General features: G+C 38.3%; 1 protein-coding gene across 1 annotated transcript in view; it reads right to left on the bottom strand.

The window, feature by feature from the left end:
• Positions 1–1456: 1456 nt before the first annotated feature.
• The window catches only part of LOC124269101 (twitchin-like), a 164493-nt gene continuing 145113 nt past the window's right edge, over positions 1457–20836 (bottom strand). The window contains 15 exon segments of the mRNA XM_046704118.1: positions 1457–3194; positions 4159–4394; positions 5035–5343; positions 6485–6607; positions 11146–11250; positions 12458–12511; positions 12740–12799; positions 13385–13444; positions 15679–15732; positions 16756–16912; positions 17275–17405; positions 17751–17957; positions 18856–19036; positions 20048–20192; positions 20662–20713. Of these exon segments, the coding sequence (XP_046560074.1) occupies positions 3192–3194; positions 4159–4394; positions 5035–5343; positions 6485–6607; positions 11146–11250; positions 12458–12511; positions 12740–12799; positions 13385–13444; positions 15679–15732; positions 16756–16912; positions 17275–17405; positions 17751–17957; positions 18856–19036; positions 20048–20192; positions 20662–20713 (1877 nt within the window). The 3' untranslated portion in view covers positions 1457–3191.

Genomic DNA, 20836 nt, shown 5'->3' with positions numbered 1-20836 from the left:
AATCTGTCCAATGTCCATCTGGATGGCCCACTCTGATACAGCAATTTTCTGTGCAGAGTTGTGTCCCTTAAGCATGCCAGAATCCTATGATCATTATTCACAGTCCCAGATTACCATGAAAAGCTGAAAAAGAGAGGCGGCAAAGAGCAAGACTTCTTTACACGTTTTGACACAAGATTCACCCTAATCAGGATTGTTTAGTCAGCAGAAGATTCACAAAAGTGGTAAACGTCCATATAAATGTATTTCCTTTCACATTCAACCGACACTGCAACAATGCTGACAGCTCTGTAAACATGAGGGGCGGTTGGGTAGCCTAGTGGTTAAAGCGTTGGCTTGCCACGCCATAGACCCGGGTTCGAATCCCACCTGGGTACAATGTGTGAAGCCCATTTCTGGTGTCCCCCGCCGTGATGTGGCTGGAATATTGCTAAAGCGGCGTAAAACCAAACTCAGTCAGTCAGTCAGTCTGTTAACATGATAATGTGGGTATGCAACCTGCTTTGTATTGCTTTGAAAGATCTTGCAAAACAACAAAGCTTCCAGTATTGATGGGGTGGTCGGGTAGCCTAGTGGTTATAGCATCCACTTGTAACGCTGAAGGCCCTGGTTCAATTCCCCATATGGGTACAATGTGTGAATCCCATTTCTGGTGTGCCCTGCCGTACTGTTGCTAAAAGCGACGTAAAACCTAACTCGCTCACTCCAGTATTGACATCTGACTTTTCAGTCCTGTGCAGATCCAGGACAGAGGTCGTCAGCAACCCATTGTTTGTTGTAAGAGGCCACTGTCAACTTCCTCACCAGTAAAAGAAACCCGTGAAGATCAGAATTAGTCTTCAGCAAGAGGAGACAACAGGATCAGGTGGTCAGGCTCGCTGACTTGGTTGCCATGTCATCATATTCCAATTGTGTAAATCAAGGCTCATGATGTTGATGACCGCCTCCGTGGTGGTGGTTAGAACGTCCGCCCGGAGAACGGAAGGTCGCGGGTTCGATCCCCGACCGCGTCATACCAAAAGACGTTAAGATATGGTACTTGTGGTCCCTGCCTGGCGCTTGGCATTAATGGGTACAACAAGGACTGGTCGGCTCGAAGTCAGTATAATGTGTCTGAGCGGGGTATTCATGCTTCACTGCGGCATGGTATCTCAGTGGGCTAGCACTATAAAACCAGCTTAAGTCTGGGCTAGTGCAAGCAGCCGCACATACACATACACACGCATACACGTCGTCATATGAGTGAAATATTCTCAAGTACGACGTTAAACCCAATTTCACCTCACCTCACCTCACCAATTGTGTAGATCGATGCTCATGATGTTGATTACTGAATCCTGTGGTCCAGACACAGTTATTTACAGGCCACTGCCATATATTTGGAATATTGCTGAGTGCTGCGCTAAACAACCAACCAACAAATAAACAAACTAGTAAAAGAGACAGGAGACTGGTATTGTTTTCCGTGTTTTATTGAACTCTGGGTTGGTACAGGCGGGAGGGGAGCAGCAGCACCATTGTCCAACTTGAACAAAACTCAATCCAACATAGCAGCTTGAAGAGGGCTGTGTCTCGCTCACGACGTGCGCACCACACACTCGCACACACCGTCGCAGAGAGACAGGCCACACACAGAACAGTCGACAACAGTACTTAACAGTACCAGGCCTTACAAGATGTCCGCAGACGCTCATTTGAAGCTGTCATCTATAATTATTCATAAGATCGCGATTATTTCATATTTGGATTTCACACTAACATTCCACATCAAAACAAATACAAGGTCACATTTTATGACTCCATTGATATGAATGTTTGAGATTGTGTTCACAATGAAACGGCAGTTCGGTTATCTCCCCTTGACCGTTTTCATCTCAAGTTTGTGTTGATGATACAGTATGATCCATGGCAGTTTCTCAGATTATCTCAACAACTACTTCAAACTAAAGATGAAAACTTAAGATATCTTTATGAACACAAAAAACACTCCACATCTAGTGAGCTGATACTAAATATAAGAAACGTCGTAATGATCACCCTCTACAATGTAGATGTACCATAAGAAGTGTAAATTTCAGACACTGAATACAAGTTGTTGGGAAAGTATTATTCTACCTTCCAACCATCTCTTGATTAATCATTTGAAACACGTGACTCTAGCATTGTCTCCTGTATCAATATTTTGTCAGCTTCAAACGAGCCTGTGGGGACGACCTGCCGAGAGGTTTGTGAAGCAGCGTCTACATAGTAAAGTGAAAATACACACTTTCTTTCAGAGGGGGCAGAAGGGGGTATCAGCAGTCAAAAGTTAACTATATTGTTTTTTCTACTCTAAAATGATATATTCTTGCTTTACATGATTTACAATTAAAATTTACACAAATATATTTCCAAAAATAAATTTTCTATAGATATTTTTTGGTACAACCCATTAACAACAAAACAACAAATGGAATTAAATGTTTACATGTGAAAGACTTAGGCATGATTACAATAAAACATTTGCTTAAAGCTATCTTTATATTTATATCCTGATACCAATTCGTCTTGATCTTAATAATTTACCTAGAAACCAACTTTTGACGTCTGGTCTGCCCCATCAGGACCCTCAAACACTCGCCATTCATTCATTCAATACTCCAAAACAAAATTTACAATATTTAACAAAAATGTGTGGTTAATAATTAGTGAAAATATGACATTAACAATCTTTTAAAAAAGTTGTTTGGGGTTCATTCATATATAGGAACAAAGATCAAGATTGACCATTCTTCTTTAAAACATAAGTCATGTTCTATAATCTAGCATTTCTGCCAATAACTTAAAATTTGTATTTAAATATCTTCACAATAATATTAACAGTCCATAGAAAAGGAAATCAAATTCTGCAATTGACCAGTAGTACAACACACTATACAAATCTTCAAAATCGGGTCACTGCATAAATTTACATTATATTCCAAATGTGTGACAAGGCTTTGGTGGAAAGAGTTGAAAACTCGGCCAAACCAGGTCATATTTTTATTGAGTTTTTGTCTTGGGTGGAGTTCGGCTGGTGATACATATTTATAGATGATGGATCACAGTTTGACGATAGTGAAATCAGTCTGTCCAGTAAATCAGTCATGCACTACGCCTCAGGTCGATAGAGATGGCGTGAGGAGCTGGGCAGGCTATGGGCAGGGTCTGGATTACTGAAATACAAGGGAGAGTTCCTGATGACTGAAATCATTTTGGATACTATTTTCCTTAAAACACATCACAAAATATACACTGGTTACTATGCTTTTAAAAAAAACCTCATTCCGATTATGTACTTACAATGTTTATTAATGCAACCTTGTTCTCGTCACTATATGGCTGCAATAATGCCGATGTGACGTAAAACCCAACTCAACAACTCAACAACCACTATGATTTTTTTATAAGCACATTATTCGTGTGTATTCACAAATACAAAAAAATGTATCGTAATTTATGGCTTGAGGGAGTGATGATGATATTTATGGTTTTATAGAGAAGCATTTACAACGTGAATGACACTCCACCCAAACCCAAACCCCCATCCCCAAAACAAATTATGTACAGAGTAAATGACCATCCCCCTACATGTACAAAATCAACGACTCCCCCCTACAAGTACATGTGTATAAAATTGATGACAACCCTACCTCCCCAGAATAAAATGGGTGACCCTCCTCCTTAAACACACACCACCACCCCCCACCCAACCACCCACAAAGCCATAAATTATGAACGGTCCCTAATTTCAGTATTAAGTAATGTTATCAATTTTGTGTTAACAAATCATTGCATCTCCATATGGAATTGTCTATGAGATGATTTTCGTGATTTAATATACCCATAACTATCTGGGATAGAATTGGTCTCCAGGAACCAATGCTTCTTGAAAGAGAAATGGGATATGGTGGACAGGCTTGTTGACTTGGTTCATGCATGTCACTGTATGCTGACTGTGTAGACCAATGGCCATGACTTCGTTATTTAGCTGGGATATTGCTGAGTGTGGCAAAACAAACAAAAACTGACACAACAGGACTTGGCCATGACGTAGATGGAATATTGCTGATTGCAGCTTTAATCAACAACCTAATAAAACATGAAGACACTTTTCCACTTGAGTGACGGACTACTTACTGCGACAGACTTGAGAAATTGCTGAACGTCCACATCACCCCCTGCGGATTCGTCGATGGCAACATGTAAAGAAAACGCCCATGTCGCACTGCCAGAGTCATCCTTGACCTTTACTGTGTATGCTCCGGAATCAGTGGACAGCACGGCGGGAATCTCGAAAGTGAAGTTCTTGCCATCTTGGGTGAATTTGAACCGTCCAGTATCCTCAATTTCTCGGCCGGCGCGGCTCCAGGAAACTAAAACAATCGTATGCGTTTGACATGTTTGCATTAAAAATGTTTGATATTTTTGCATTCAGTTGTTCCTGAACAACAGAAAACTTTCACTCAAACACATCATTAAAGTCCAGTAGTCACCCTCTCATGTTCCGCCCAACATGCAAGTCGAAATTGTATTCAATACTTGTCCTTGGCATCCTATTATCTATATTTTTATTATTTTAAATATTTTGATTTCATAATAACAATTTTATAATATTTATATTCTAAATTTAGGGCTAATTTATGGACAATTACGAGATAGCAATTAGCATAAAGACAGGATAAGGTAGAATCTGAGATTTGGGGTAAACAAGACTTCTATAAGTGAGTGAGTGATTTTAGTTTTACACCACACTCAGCAATATTCTAGCTATATGGTGGCAGTGTGTAAATAATCGAGTCTGGACCAGACAATCCAGTGATCAACAGCATGAGCATCGATCCAAGCAATTTGGAACCGATGGCAAGTGTCAACCAAGTCAGCGAGCATGACTACCCGATCCCGTTAGTCGCCTCTTACGACAAGCATAGTCACCTTTGGTTGCTGAAGACCTATTCTACCTCGGATCTTCACTGGTCAGACTTCAATAAGTGATAAAAGCATACTGTGACATACCTGTAGGTGAAGACTGGCTTTCTACACTGCAAGACAACTTGACAGAACTCCCCTCATCCGCGTTTTGGGACTTGGGGAATGTGACGAAAACAGGACCGGTTGGTTTCTCATCGGGAACTTGTACGAGTAGCGAGGCAGCACTTGAGATTGATCCAGCAGCGTTGGTAGCGACACACTCGTAAACACCACTGTCTTCGGGAAACACCTCAGCCATTACCAGTTTGTAGCTATCGCCAGACTTCTCGTACTGGAAGTCTCCACAGTCCTTGATTGTCTTGCCTTCCCGTAACCATTGGACTTCAGGGTTACCTGGTCAAACAAGGGTTGGGTTATCGTCTGTTGTCTGATGACAAAACTGAGACAATGCTAGGACAATACTGGTCAATACCCTGCCAGTACTAGGACAATATTGGACAATACTAGGCCACTACAAGGACAATGTTGGACAATACTAGACCAGTACTAAGACAATGCAAGGACAATAGTGGGCAAGGGTAGGTCAGTACAAGGACAATACTAGGCCAGTACTATGACAGTATTGGTGAATACTAGACCAGTATTAGGACAATGTTGGGCAATACTAGAAAGTACCAGGACAATGCTAGGACAATACTTGGACAATATTTGTACAATAATCAACAACATAAGGCCAATGAAAGTACAGTACTAGAATAATGCTAGGACAATACTGGACAATATTTTGCCAGTGTTAGACAATACTTGGGCAATACCATTTAAGAATATTTTAACATGAAACTGTCAAGTAATGCCAGAACAATGTACTTTACAGATGAATGTATCGTGCACAAGTGATAAATTCTTAATATTGTTTTACCCCAATATTTCTTTGTATGCTAATATGTTGAATCTTTTACTTAAAATGTAAGGAGATGACCCGTAAATCAAGCAGACAACTCATCTGGGCAGAACTCTGTAGTATAAAGTCCATGAAGCTTAAGGCATTTGATTTCAGGTCAGATAATATGATATAAATGTTGCATCTGTCAGTCAGTATGTGTTACAAGGTATAAACTGTATATCTGTCAGTGTAACATTGCATAAACCTTATAATTGTCAGAGTAGCATGGTAAAAACTCTATACCTCAGAGGCGGATACAGCTTTTTGAGAAAGGGGGGGTGCACACTATTGAGAAAAGGAGGGGTGCACACTTCATTTTCACCCGAGTTTCAATGGTCTTTTATGACAAACTTTCAGCACAAGGGGGGTGGGTGTGCGCAACCCTGCACCCCCCCTCTGGATCCGCCTATGTACCTGCATGTGTATGTATATACAAAGTTTATATCCATCATATCAAAGTGTATATCTGTCAGTGTAACATTGCATAAACCTTATAATTGTCAGGGTAGCATGGTATAAACTCTATACCTGCATGTGTATGTACAGTGTATATACAAAGTTTATATCCATCATATCAAAGTGTATATCTACCTGATATCCTGCACTGGAAGGTCACCTGGTCTCCATCTAGAACAATCTGACCTTGAACTTGGTCTAGGAAACTTGGGACTTCAATGTCAGATTTCTTCCCTGGAGCAGGGGCAACGGGTTCTTCTAAAATATGGATTGTAGATACACTGAACATGACTTCTAAATTCTTATAAATATTAGAAAAGAATTTGGCACAGGTTATGACTATAATTATTAAAAAAAATGTAGCAATCACTTAATTGAGTATAATCCTTTGAATACAACTGCTTCCACTCGAGTAGATTCTTTATTTGAACAGTTTCAGGATAGAATTAATGCTACCAGTATTGACTTAATGGAGCTACATTTAGAAAGAGAATATATCCCAAAAATACGTCTGAATATGAATATTTGTCCTTCATCTCTTGTCACCAACATACTCGAAATACAGTAAACATGAGAACAGACCAAAAACAAAAGAAATACTATTTGCCAGCCAACAACCATCACTGACATCACAGAGATAAGTAATAATTTTTTTTTCATGGACAATCAAAATAACCTAGTGAAACATGGATAAAGATCAGATGTTTTCCAAGAAAGTTTAAAAAATATTTCACTCATTAGAGACCACTAAAAGAAATAACAAATATATTTCTTTTCTTAGTATGTGGACAATTGTAGCTGAAAGTAAATGTTGAGTTATGTCATACAAGGATATATAAGTGTGACATCAGTGTGTGTATATCCACAATCAATTGTGCCACGTTGTGCTCATGCTTATCTAAGCTACTACGCCATGAACACTAGACAACATGCGTTACGATACACAAATACAGTACTATTTACTGTTAAGTCAGCTGACAAACTGCTGAAAATATTTTAAAAAACTTCAAAACTACATCTGTAAAACATACTGATATATCTTATCATAAAAAATTATATTAAAAACATGTTTTGTCCCTATCATATTTGTGACACAGGATGAAAATATTCATTTTACTCAAAAGCAAATAAAATTTTCTCCATTGTACCTGTATGGTAAGTCTGGCGGCAGTGAGACTCCCAAAGCACTCTCAACATATTGAATAATTAGTCTTGCAATATTCCTGGGTCTTGTGTTGCATTCAGAGAAGTTCCCTGGTCAATGCAGTCAATCCCAAGGGGGGATAACTCAACGACTTGTGTGTCAGCCAATCAGGACGCTTTCTCATGGTGAGAAAACAAAATGGCTTCCAGCCAGTGATTCACTCCCCTGGTGTAAGTTATTGGGTTGAGAGTGCAGGAAGTTTTTATACCGGGGTGAAGGTAGACTAGTGAAGGTGGGTAGGGTTGTTTGGATACAGAGGGTGGTCTGTGAGGTGGGTGGGTGGACAATTAATCTATGGGTTTGATTTTGAGTGTATATATTTTGAACAAACTGACTTCATAAAAATCATATCAATGAAATGACCAATGACCGCAAATATAAAAATGTCATGAATGATATCCAGATGATCAATGTTACCATAAATTTTGAATCAATTTAAATGTGGCTTGCATTACTTTTTAAAATATATTTTAATGTCTTTAGACTTTTTGGACCATTTCATATTTGGATCTGTTACGCTTTTTAAATCATTTTTTACTTACATACTTCAAAATATGTATGTTATAGATTCTATAAATATAATATAAATATAAATATATTTTCTATTCATGCTTAGGCATGCAACTAATATTTACACTACAACTAGTCATGTATACATTACAAAAATATTTGTTCTAACAATAAATTCTCTCAGGCTACTTAGAGTATGTTGCTGGATCTTATCATGTAAATAGACTTCAAATTTTATGGTAAACCTGACAATCTCATGAATGACAAGATTATATTGAAGCCTCATGGGAACTCAAATTTGACTAAAAAACAAATAAAAAAATAATATGTGTTCATTGAGAGGGGGGTCTTAAGGAAGAGAAGGACAATGGGCTGACTTAAGATTCGGCTGTCTGCTCTGCTGAAAACAAAGAAACATTATTTTGAGCAATCAAAGTTACATCAGATTTTATGTTTGGCGATACTTTTTATTTCTTCCGTTCAAAAAAGTTAATTTCATATGGTCATATGGTTGAACATATGCAGTGAGTCGGGAGGTGAAGAATGAGAGTAATCTCCCTTGACTTGATAAAACCACAAGCTCCTATTCAGTGCGTGCCACTTTTGTTTTGTTTTGTCCCAGCATAGAGAGCACATGGGCTTAATGCTGTAAGGAGCTTGGATCAAAGGCCAAAACAACAGAGAGGGTGTGTAAGCACACACGCACACCACACACCCTGGAAAAATCTTTCCCTGAGGAGCATTTCTCCCTAACGTTTGTACTTCATGATTTATGTGCACCCCTTCTCCAAAATCCTGGATCCACCTCTGTCTGACCATTTTGAATGGTCTTATGTAAATCTTTGGCACAAAAAAGGAGATTCCATGGTTATTTTTTCACTTTGTACTTTTTACATCCCAAATAACTTATATTTAAAAAGTATCGCCTTAGATATCTTTATACTTTTTCATGTTAGTTCTGTTTTACTGCTGAACACATGAATGAGTACATACATTACGTTTATAAAGTACCAAAACACATGGCATTGACAAATGTACCCAACTAAGTTGTGCATTTTAGTCAAGCAAACTAAAATTGTCACACACCTGCAACTATTGTGGGCATGATAAAAAAAGAGTCTCATCTTATTTCTATCTAAAAAGACACAATGTGGCATTCATTAAAAGATTGGTCAGCACGATCAGCAAAATTCACACATGTCAAACTCTGAAAAAAAGATGAAATTCACACAAGATAAAACAAGATAAAAACTAACTAGAAATAAGACTTGAAGAAGGAGAAGATGAAACAGAATTTTAAAAGATGTCATTCTCATCACCCAGGGTATGTTTTAATCTGAATGCAAGAATTTAAAGAATTTTGTTTAAGTGTCACCTGCTTATGTTTGTTTCTGTTTATCATTTAATGCACGCTCAGAAATGTTTCCACTCCATGAAAACTGTCTGGACCAGACAATCCAGTGATTGACATAATGAGGCTACATCGACAGATACAATGGCACACCTGCCTATGTGCATGAATGCTGCATGCATACCCTGAACATGGCGTGGCAGGTTAAGTGAGCGAGTCAGAGTTTGACATGTAGGACACAGTGCAAGATCTATGCATGTTGGACAGTGCATGATCTATGCATGATGGATGTAGAGCATGATCTATGCATTTTGGACACAGTGAATAGAATAGAATAGAATAGAATAGAATAGAATAGAATAGAATAGAATAGAATAGAATAGAATAGAATAGAATAGAATAGAATAGAATAGAATAGAATAATACTTTAATGCCTTTCAGGAATTTGTGTTACATCAGCATAGCTACTGACACATTAGAGAGATACCAAACATATTTACATAAATTCTTTGATTTAGGTATCTTCACATTTGTTTAAGAGAGATATGGTACTTGGAATAAAGGATGTACTGGCTCTCTTAGTTTTCACAATTGGAACTTTGTAGCGGCGGCCTGAAGGGAGGAGGTTGTATTCCGAATTTAAGTAGTGAGTACGGTCAGATATGATTTTGACAGCTTGATTCACATCTATGCATGTTGGACGTAGAGCATGATCTATGCATGTTGGATGGAGTGCATGATCTATGCATGTTGGATGGAGTGCATGATCTGCTGGATGGAGTGCATGATCTATGCATGTTGGATGGAGTGCATGATCTGTTGGATGGAGTGCATGATCTATGCATGTTGGATGGAGTGCATGATCTATGCATTTTGTTGGTACTATGACCAACAAACAGCCAATAACAGATGTTCCTGATGGCTTCCAGTCTGTGGGCTATCCCTTCATAGCAATCACTGTGTCATCAGATCCCCATTATAGTGACCTCAACCACAGACTGTATTTTTGTAAATTGTGAGGGAAATACAATAATGTAACAGTTTTACTACCAAGGGTATCTGAGAATGTCATTCACCAGAAACTGAAAGACGAGGCAGACATGAAGGAAGACGATGAAGCACAGGCATATTTCATTGGATTGGATTCAACACCTTCTTGAGTCTCCATCGTGATCATGATCTTAGCAGGGCTCCAGATGAGGGCCGTATCGGCGTATGTACGGATAAAAAATATGCACGATACGGTAGGAAATAATTTAGAAAACGTAGCAGATACGCACCACTGCAATGGTGTACGGTCTTAGAATCATTTACAGACGTATTTATCTGAAAAAGTACTGTGTTATTGTTTATTGACCTGTTTACACAAGAGTAGCAATGTTGTGGTGCGTATATGAAATGAAACACAAGATTACTGATACGCCATTAAATTCCATTCAGTACTCTGAATGTACTCTTATGTTTTTCCAGTACTCCTGCATTGAAAATATAAGGAGTACGTGCTCCTGATGTTGAAAAATTATCTGGAGCCCTGCTTAGCCTATCATATTTCTGGGATAATCACCTTCTTGAGAAATGTGTAGGATCTTATTCAATCATATATTTTGGGTAACCAAAATATTCAAAGTGAAATATGCCTGGAGAAGTGGAGAGAGGTAAAGAAACAAAACTTCCTAAGAAGAATGAAAGAAACAGTGTGAACCAAACACGCCAATCAACACTGTCCATTACTTTCTTCTCCCCCTGTAGGTTGTGTGGCCTCGGCCTCTGGGGTGGGGGCGGGAGCCTCAGCCTCTGGGGCGGGGGCAGGTGCAGGTGCAGGTGCACTCTCTTCAGCTGGGAGGAAGAGGAGGAATAAGCTAGGAATACCAGCACAGACACAGGGGGGACAACTGCTGGACACATGGGAGACAACTCCCAGACAGGGGAGACAACTGCTTGACACACAGGAGACAATTCAGGAAATTGGAAAGCATTATTACACTTCTAAGGTCTGCAACTTTTTGCAGAAATATATAATTTGTTCATAAATCTTTATTAATTTGTAATAAATCTTACATCTCTGAAAATGATCACACAATATTTGACATTTTTAGAGTCGACTAAAGCCTATGGTATGGTATATTGCTTCCATTCAGAACAGCTCAATATACCATTCTCCGCGAAATTTAGTCCAAGAATGAATGAACAAAGTCACATTTTAATTTCACAGTATCTCAGTCACTGAATTACAGTGTCCTCTAATAATGTCAAATATTATCATGTAATGAAAACATTCAATATGTTCATGTCAATATTAATCATTGTTAATGTGAAAAATATACTTTAGAGTTTAGTAAGCTTAAGAGTTATGTATAAGTAAGTGTTAAAGTTATCCATGGATTAGGATAGAGTGTTAGTATATTTACATTGTACAGGAGTCTCTGGTTCCGGGAGGGGAACTAGGAGATTCTTCTGTCGGTGGATCTGACAGAAGCAGAATGGTATTAGCTGATGGAAACAGAGTGTTGTCAGTGTCTTCATACTACATAGGAATCACCGATAGATACTCATACTCTTTAATTCTTTTTGAGCATCCCTGCTTGATGTGACAATTCAACATAGTGGTGTGAAATAGTTTTCAGGAAAGCAGTCTCTGAAGATCTAAAAGATCTAATGCATTTCATTTTCAAGTCAAACAGAGTAAGCATTTAAAATTTTGCAAATTGCTCATGTTATGAGCAGATTAAAATATATTGGCCAAAGCGATTGAAAGAATTGAAATCTTTTCTTCACAGTGCTTTGATTGTTCCATCAAAAAGACAGGTAAATATTGACTTTTTCTGTATCTATGGGCTGGCTTCAATATGTTGGTCAGTGAAGACGAGAAACTATTTTGCATGGGTCACTTGTTTTATGTCATTTAATAAGAACATGAAAATCAAATGAAAATAGACAGTTCTTTCAGAAGTTTGAGTGAATTTGGTACTTTGAAAAACAGAGGAAAGGAAGAAGACAAGTGAGAGTTGAAAAAAAGAAAATCTTGAACAACAGTGTTAAGTACTTTGTGGCTGAGATTCTGGTTCTGTCTCAGGCACCGCTGGTTCTGCAACTGGTGCTGGGAAGGAAAACAGGGATTGGTTAATACTGGAATAGTTAGTCAAGTACTAGTTTTAAGTACTACAGGTGATCAACTTTGGATACAAAGCTTAGTAATTGTGTTGACCTGAGTTTTCACGAAACAATTATCAGTACAGACTTTATGTTTTACTACATATCAAAAGATTGGAACAGGAAAGTTTGAGGGGGTCATATGGATGTATTTCAAAAGACACATGTTAATTACTTTCTGGAGCAGGTGCGGGAGTGTCCTCTGGGGGGACGGACTCGACAGGGGCTGGCTGGCCTGAGGGAAGAATGTGATCAGAATCACTATCTACTGGATTAACAAAGTCACAAGTGCTGTATCTTTCTACAGTTAATCAGCCAAATTAAAATGCTTCAGAAGTTGACAAATTCTAAAAATGTAAAGCAATTTCCCTTATTCATTACAGAGTCTATAAGTTCCAATAGCAAAACCAGCCTAAGAAGATTCATCATAGAAGGGCTATATCATTTTAGTTTTCTTTGAAAAATAACTTCAGGAATTTTTCTTCATGCATTTTCTGATTCATCTAACTGACATGAGTCTTTAAGTTCTACACATGTTAGTGATAGCTATTACTTTCTGGAGCAGGTGCGGGAGTGTCCTCTGGGGGTGGCCTAAGGGAAGATTCAATCACTATCTACTGGACTAACAAAGTCACAAGTGCTGCTATATCATTTTCAGAAGTTGACAAATTCTAAAATGTAGAGCAATTTCCCTTATTCATTAGTTTTCTTTGAAAAATAACTTCAGGAATTTTTCTTCATGCATTTTCTGATTACATCTAACTGACAGTGATGGACAGTACTTTGGTTCAGTTCTACACATGTTAGTGATAGCTATTACTTTCTGGTTCAGGTGCGGGCGTGTCCGCTGGTGGCAGGGGCTCTACAGGCTCTGGCTGGCCTGGGGGAGAGAACACAATATTAGCAGTACTATCTACTGGAGTGGCATTAGTTGATACAGAGAAGCCATGTTAGCTTGAGATCTTTGGAGTAACCATTGATACTAGCAGGTACACACCAGCACGACATCTTAAATTCATTTCATGGTCACTAAGCCATCAACATATTTCAGAAACCATTATTAGTGTATATTTCGGACACTGAATAGCTAGCTGTTCAGCTGATCAAATTATTGTACTTTATATTTGAGGCAAAATACCTTCTCATATGTCCACTTGGTTGATGTTTTCTTCAGACTGGGGCATTTAGCCTGTTCAAGCAGTATCAAGATGACTGACTGACTGAGTTTTGGTTTTATGCCGCTTTTAGCAATATTCCAGCAACATCACGACAGGGGACACCAGAAATGGGCTTCACACATTGTACCCATGTGGGGATTCGAACCCAGGCCTTCGCCGTGACGAGCCAACGCTTTAACCACTAGGCTACCCCACTGCCCCGTATCAAGATGAGGGATGCCAGAAATTGGTGTTACGTATTGTACACATTGGGAATCAAACACAGGTCTTTGGAGGGAGCTAACGAGAAACCAGTAGGTTACCACACTGTCCCCTTTCAGTATTGACACATGTTGATCACAAAAAGGCCAAGAACTTTAGACTTGTTTGTTTGTTTAGTTGTTTAACATTACACTTTATTCAAGATATATGATGAGGACTTGTTATTAATCAAGCCTGGACCAGACAATCCAGTGATCAATATGAGCAATGCCCTATTTTAATGTCAAATTACTGTTTTATGAAATATGTAGATGAAGATCAAGGTAACATAGCTTCCCTGTATATTGGTGATCAGTAGGACGTCAGGTTCTAAGTATCCTGATTATAGACCATTAAACCGTACATTCCTACAAGCCTGACGAAAGGCAATGTTCAGTTGTCAGCATACTTGTAGTACAACCATTTTGTTTTTGAAATGAATAAAATTGAATTTCTTGTACATTTTCAAATGTACCAATTTGAATAATCAAACTTCCAAATGCCATGATCGTGTCTTTTTTTAAACTTCTTGACAATTATCGTGTATGACACTGATTTTAGTTTTGTCACTACAGCCATCTTGTTCCGCATCAGAACAGGATTAAGGTTATACAATTTCATGTTTCCTGTATTTTGGCCATGAGTACTGTATTCTGTTGAAGTTTCACAGTTTGATGTCATTCCTGACAGTTGTCCTTGAACCTTAAGGTCAATGTCAAGGTCAATGTCACTCAGCATAAAAGGGTAAGAAAACAGAGAATGTTAGAAGGGCCTCATTCTGAGCCATGTAAGCTCACATACCACAATCACAATATGATAAATGAAGTTTTCAATTTTATTCACAAACTTGCAATTTTCCACATGATTTTTTTTCATCATCACAATCATCATTTCATTATTCAATCAAAATATGAAAAATGTCAATTTTGTTCACACCATTCACACAAATGTCCAAAACATTAACATCAAGATTGCATTTTGTTCACAAGAAAAGACTTTAAAAGGTTTCATTCAATTTAATGACATCGAATTTCAGTTTCATTCTGAGTTCTGTCATTCACACAACTCCAAAAATAAATCATCACAGATGTTACATGAGTTGTCAAAGACACCAAAGAGTTTTAATCAATCACAGATATTAGCTGGAACAAAATTACAAGAAAACAAAGAAATCCAAAAACAGTTCTGAAACAATTACCAAAATACCGCTGTAATTTATATTCCAAACTATCACTGTCATACACAATGTTCAGAAAGGATTTGTTTATGTTGCGCAAAGTAAAATGTAAATCAAAACTATTATATATTTTGTGGTTCTGTTGCCATGGCAACAACATCAAAAAGGCTTGATCGTACAGTTAGGGTTGGTAGCAAACATAGTCATTAGGGTGACGTTGAAAGCGATATATGAATGGTCAGTTAGGCTACTCAGGATTATTTACTGTTGTCATGGTTACAAAGGAATGTTAAAACACATACAGTATCACAGACAGACACATCTATATGTTACATAAAAATAAAATTGGAAAATATATGTACAATTCAACGTAAATAATATAATGAAAATATGTACATGGATGAATCTGAAAAAGAGGAATTTGTATATTTCTAAATCCTACTAATCAAACAAGCATGTCACACAAATAATCTTAATAGTTTATCCAAAAAGCAAAATCAACTCAAGCAAGTTCATTACTTTCTGTTTCAGCAGGAGCTGCCGCTGGTTTGGGGGCGCTGGGAGTGACCTTGCCTGGAACACAATGGGGTCAAGGCCAGGTCAGCAAAAGGTCAAGGTTAGATGAATACACTTTTGCAGGGAGCATAAATAAATAGCTCCTAAAATCATTGTTACATAATAGTAAGAGTTATAAAGCTACCCTAATTTAGAATTAATATCTACTGACAACATAGAATATAAATATAATTTCTACTCTACAACAGGTGGAATAAAGTGCATTTATTTTTGTAGAAAATTGTGAAATGTTACATGAAAAAGTGCACTTTTTTCCAATGAATTAGCGACTGTACAATTAGTTTTACAACATGCATGCTTACTGATTAGTTCTATGAAACAACTATACATTGTGAAACTGACTATACTTTGTGAAAAGTGACTATACATGGTGAAACAGACTATACATTGTACATTGTATAATGATGTTAATACAAGAACACAATCTACAGTACATATACATGAAGGAAGGACAGGCACTGTGAGGGTCATTACAAGAGTTTCAAAATTTCTGATGTCATGTAAAACCATACCATGTTTGCAGAGAAGATAAACTCATAGAAATATCACCACAAATATTCATGATTCCTTACTGTATATAATCAAAACAGTTTCTTGTTTTGCACATCAGCATGACTGAACTTTTGCAAAAGTTTCCACTGATAAGGAAATATGTTAATTTTGTTTCAAATCTAAAATATATTCTTCTTTATATTTTAGTTTAAATCTTATTTCAAAACTGTGTTCCCCAAATCATTGAATGGTCATGATTTGTATTTGTCAAACTGGTCTTTTTGAGCATTGATGAAGAATGTTAAACAGATATTTATATAAACTGGTCTGGCAAAACTATAACTTTTTATCACAATGTTCACGAGGACCAAATGATGAAAAGGAAACGAATATGTAACATCCTTATGTCAATTGAGAATCTATTAGATATACTAATACATATGATTATTTCGACACCCAATATGCCTGTCATTCCATGCTAAATTGCAGTAATAGACACATATACACGACAAGAGTTCTCTCCCCTACCTTTAACGGTAACGTTGGTTCTGGTGGATGCAACACCTGCAGGGTTGGAAGCTTTACATACGTAGGTACCTTCGTCGTCTATAACTGTGTCCGAAATAACTAATTTACACACACCATTGCTATAACTTAGAGATACTACGTCGTCCGATTTCATCATCTGCAACAAAAATGAAACTGATGTAATATTGGATATGTGACCTTGAGTACCAGAGAGCTTGCTGTATGTAGCTTCGCTTGGAGCTAGTTGGAGCTGGTAAACCAGACCTTGATATGTGGTTGCCTTCAACAAGCAAGAACATGTTGACAAGGAATATTTTTGGATAGACATCAAATAGATCAATCTGTAGAACTGGTACTCATTTTAGACCTTATGGAATAGGTACTGGCTTTAGACTCTGTGGGATGGATTCTGGCTTTAGATTCTATAGAAAAGATTCTGGCCTCAGACTCTGTGGGATGGGTTCTGGCTTTATACTCTATGGAATGGATTCTGACATCATCTAAGAGGAGATAACTCACCTGTCCGTTAAAGTACCACTCAACATTGGGTTCTGGTTTGCCGGACACGGTGCACTGTAGAGCTAGCCGTTCTCCCTCGGTCAAGGACACAGGGGAGAGGTTTTCAGAAAACTGTGGCACCACCTCTACAGCTGAAACAACATTCACTGATATGAAACATTGCTCTGAATGTTTGGCCTTGGATTCAAAGACTGGAGTAAATTCCAAGGAACAATTTTACTGGCTGTCATTTCGTACATCTTAACCATTGCCTACATATATGATTCCTTCTCTAACAAACAAAAGGTGTAATTGAGCGTGGTGTAGCAAACATTCAGCAATAGTACATTAATATGGCACACAAGAAATGGCTTCAGGCATTCAATCCATTCAAATACAAAGAGATATCGCTTGGATGTTTTACATTATCTTTTTGAAGAAACGATAAATCAATATCTTATTCCATCACTTTCTGAATATTCGAATTTGGAACTTACGTTTTTCCTCTTTTCTCCTTGAGGAAGAGGAGGAAGAAGAGGACTCTGTGACTTCCTCTCGCTGGAAGCGGCGTGTCTTGGAGGACGAGGAGGAAGAAGATGTGGAGAAGGAGGAGGACTCTTCGTACTCCTCAATGTTGACGCCACGACTTGGTCCGGCGAGCCATACGGGACACAGTTCTCTTGGAGCTGCTGTCACTGTCCTTCACCCCAGCATGGACACGGTCTGTGGACAGGTACAAACATACTGAGTGTCTGATTTGATACATAATTACTCCTGTACAATTCACATGTGGATGATACTACTGTGAGACAATAAGGTTCTTCCATACACAAAATGGAGCTGACGTTTTGGTTTTGGTACAAAGTCTGGAAAGTCAGAGTTGAACTGAGATTTTTGTGAGTGTAATAACTGGCAGTTCCATGACAAAACTGTTGGTCTACTGGATGTTATACTGAAGTACGTATATGCATCACACACATGACCTGGTGCAAGTGAACATAAGCTTCTCCTCCACTTAGGTCAGCTCAGGAATGGAAGAGGGATCTCCTCCACAATGAGGAGTTTAGTTTTACGCTGCTTTTACCGATATTTCAGCAATATCATGGCGGGGGACACCAACTGGCTTCAGACATTGTACCCATGTGAGGAACTGAACCCAGGTCTTCAGCATGATGAGCGAACGCTTTAACCACTAGGCTACCTCACCGCCCCTCCACAAAGTGAATGCAGCACTGAGACAATTATAACTCTGATAGATCAGAATATAATTAAGACAAGGTAGCACTACAAACACTTTGTGGAACAGGCCTAGTAATGTCAGAGGCTTGACAATCATCAGACTGGGTTCTTCCCATGTAGGTGTGGGTTTAGAATTGGTCTTCAGTAACCCATGCTCGACTAACGGGATCGGGTGGTCAGACTCGCTGACTTGGTTAACACACGTCATCGTGATCCCAGTTGTGTAGATTGATGCTCATGTTGTTGATCAGTGGATTGTCTGGTCCAGACTTGATTATTTACAGACCGCCGCCATATAGCTGGAATATTGCTGAGTGCAGCGTTAAACAACAAACCAACCAATCAGACTGGGTTCTGTCTCACCTTCAACTGTGACTCGGGTGTTGGTCTCGTGGTCGCCCAGGGGGTTGGTGGCCACACATGTGTATCTGCCAGTGTCCTCGACACGGGCGTTCTGGATCTCCAGAGTACACACGCCGTGGGAGTAGGTAATGTTGAAGTGGTCACCGTCAGACAGGTCACGGCCGTCCTTCGACCATTGTACCTACAAGTGTTGTCAAACATACTGAGACACTAGTGTTGGGAATTGGTTAAAATCTCATAATTGATGATTGGTCCATTACAACCGATCAATCATCGAAAATAATTGGTTAGCGTCATTTATGAAATGTTCCTGTTGTCTTTGTAAAAAATAAAGAAAAAACATGTAGTAATTTGGGTTGTGTTTGCAATTTAAACAAAATCCATTTGCAAATTTTGCATATTTAAAGGATTATTAGTATGTTAGGAAACAAATTTCCTGGATTCTTTAAGATAAATTCAATCATGACTTGGAACGAGCTTGTTGTGCTTATGACATGTAAATTTAATGACACAGACAAAAGCAACCTTGTGAAAAATATTGTTGATGCAAACAAGTGTTCCAAGGTTGGATGCGTTCGATTATGAGAAAACATGTTCGATTGCTTGGTCGTTTAGTCACTGTGACCAATCTTTGATTATTTCAATTAATCGGACAATAACTATGAGACACTGCCATCAAATGTGAAATACACCTTCCAACTATTTTACAACTTTAATATGGCAAATTTGAAACATTGTGTGAAGCACAAGTAGCACATGTTGTGTTTCTGTAGGCATTTTCTTTACTAAAAATACGCCTCAGTTCCACCAGCAGGGAAAGGGTATCCGGTTGGAATAAACAGTAATTTCAGCATTAACGTTCAAGTTCCTCAAAGGGGGCTTGGGTTGTATACTCCCTAGGAAGTTGAGAATGAAAATCAGTTGTTCACTTATCCACTGACCAGTGTAAAAATGTAGGGAGTTGATTTTGCACATTATATATGTCCATTATCAATAGTATTAGGATCATAAATTAACTTCTGATAGAAATTGACCTTGAATCTTTGAAACACTGTCTTTCAAAACCATGTTGGCTCAGAATCTAGAAAAATTTACTGTTTTAATTCTTATATGAATTTGCATGTTTGTGTTGTTTCATAAACTTGCACTGCACTGTCAGAGAAATCTGATCCTGATGAAACGTGGTATGCACCTTTGGTTGGGGATGAGCCTTGACACAGCAGATGAGTTTGAACTCTGTACCAGCCTGGATAGTACGAGGTCGGAGGTCAAAGTTGAAGTTTGGTGGTTCATCTTCCTTTGGTTTCTCGAATTGGATGTCCTCATATTCACGCCTCCTGGCAAGAGATACATATAGAAACATGAAGTTAAGAAATCATCAGTATTTATGAAGGCAGGTTTTGGCTGCATCCAAATATAGTTGAAGACACAAGGAATGGTGTCATACATTGTAAACCAGGTACGGCATCAAACCCATGTTCTGGCTTAATGACTAAACAATATAACCACTGGGCTACCTCACATTCAAAGATAAACTTTATGAAGTCAAAATGATTTGGAAACAAATCTTATCATTGAGTTTGCGATGTTTTAACCATTTTCAGCAAATTCGTAAACTTGTAGTGCACACTTTTGACATGAAAAGGAAATTAAACCTGTCTTCAGTTCTATGGTGGCACAGCATAACCGTTGTGCTCCTCCATTGCTCTCAAACCAGTTGAATATTTGCACATATCATAATGAGGGTTTATGATTTATAGTTTACTGTTGCCAAAAAGAAATAAGGCAAATGAATCCAAGTCTTACCTTCGCATTGGAGTTGTCTCTCTGCTGGGAGGCCTGAAGGCATCCAGTCCAGCTGAAGGAAAAAAGTCATTAATCAAAATTAAAGAATTACATGTTTAGGATGTATTTAAAGACATATACAGCTGTAACATATGCCCAGATACAGATTTGTTAATCAGCAAATGTATCTGACATA

Source organism: Haliotis rubra, unplaced genomic scaffold, assembly GCF_003918875.1.
Source record: "Haliotis rubra isolate DU_JTF1 unplaced genomic scaffold, ASM391887v1 Scf142, whole genome shotgun sequence".
NCBI lineage: Eukaryota > Metazoa > Mollusca > Gastropoda > Lepetellida > Haliotidae > Haliotis > Haliotis rubra.
This window is presented reverse-complemented; position numbering and strand designations above follow the sequence as displayed.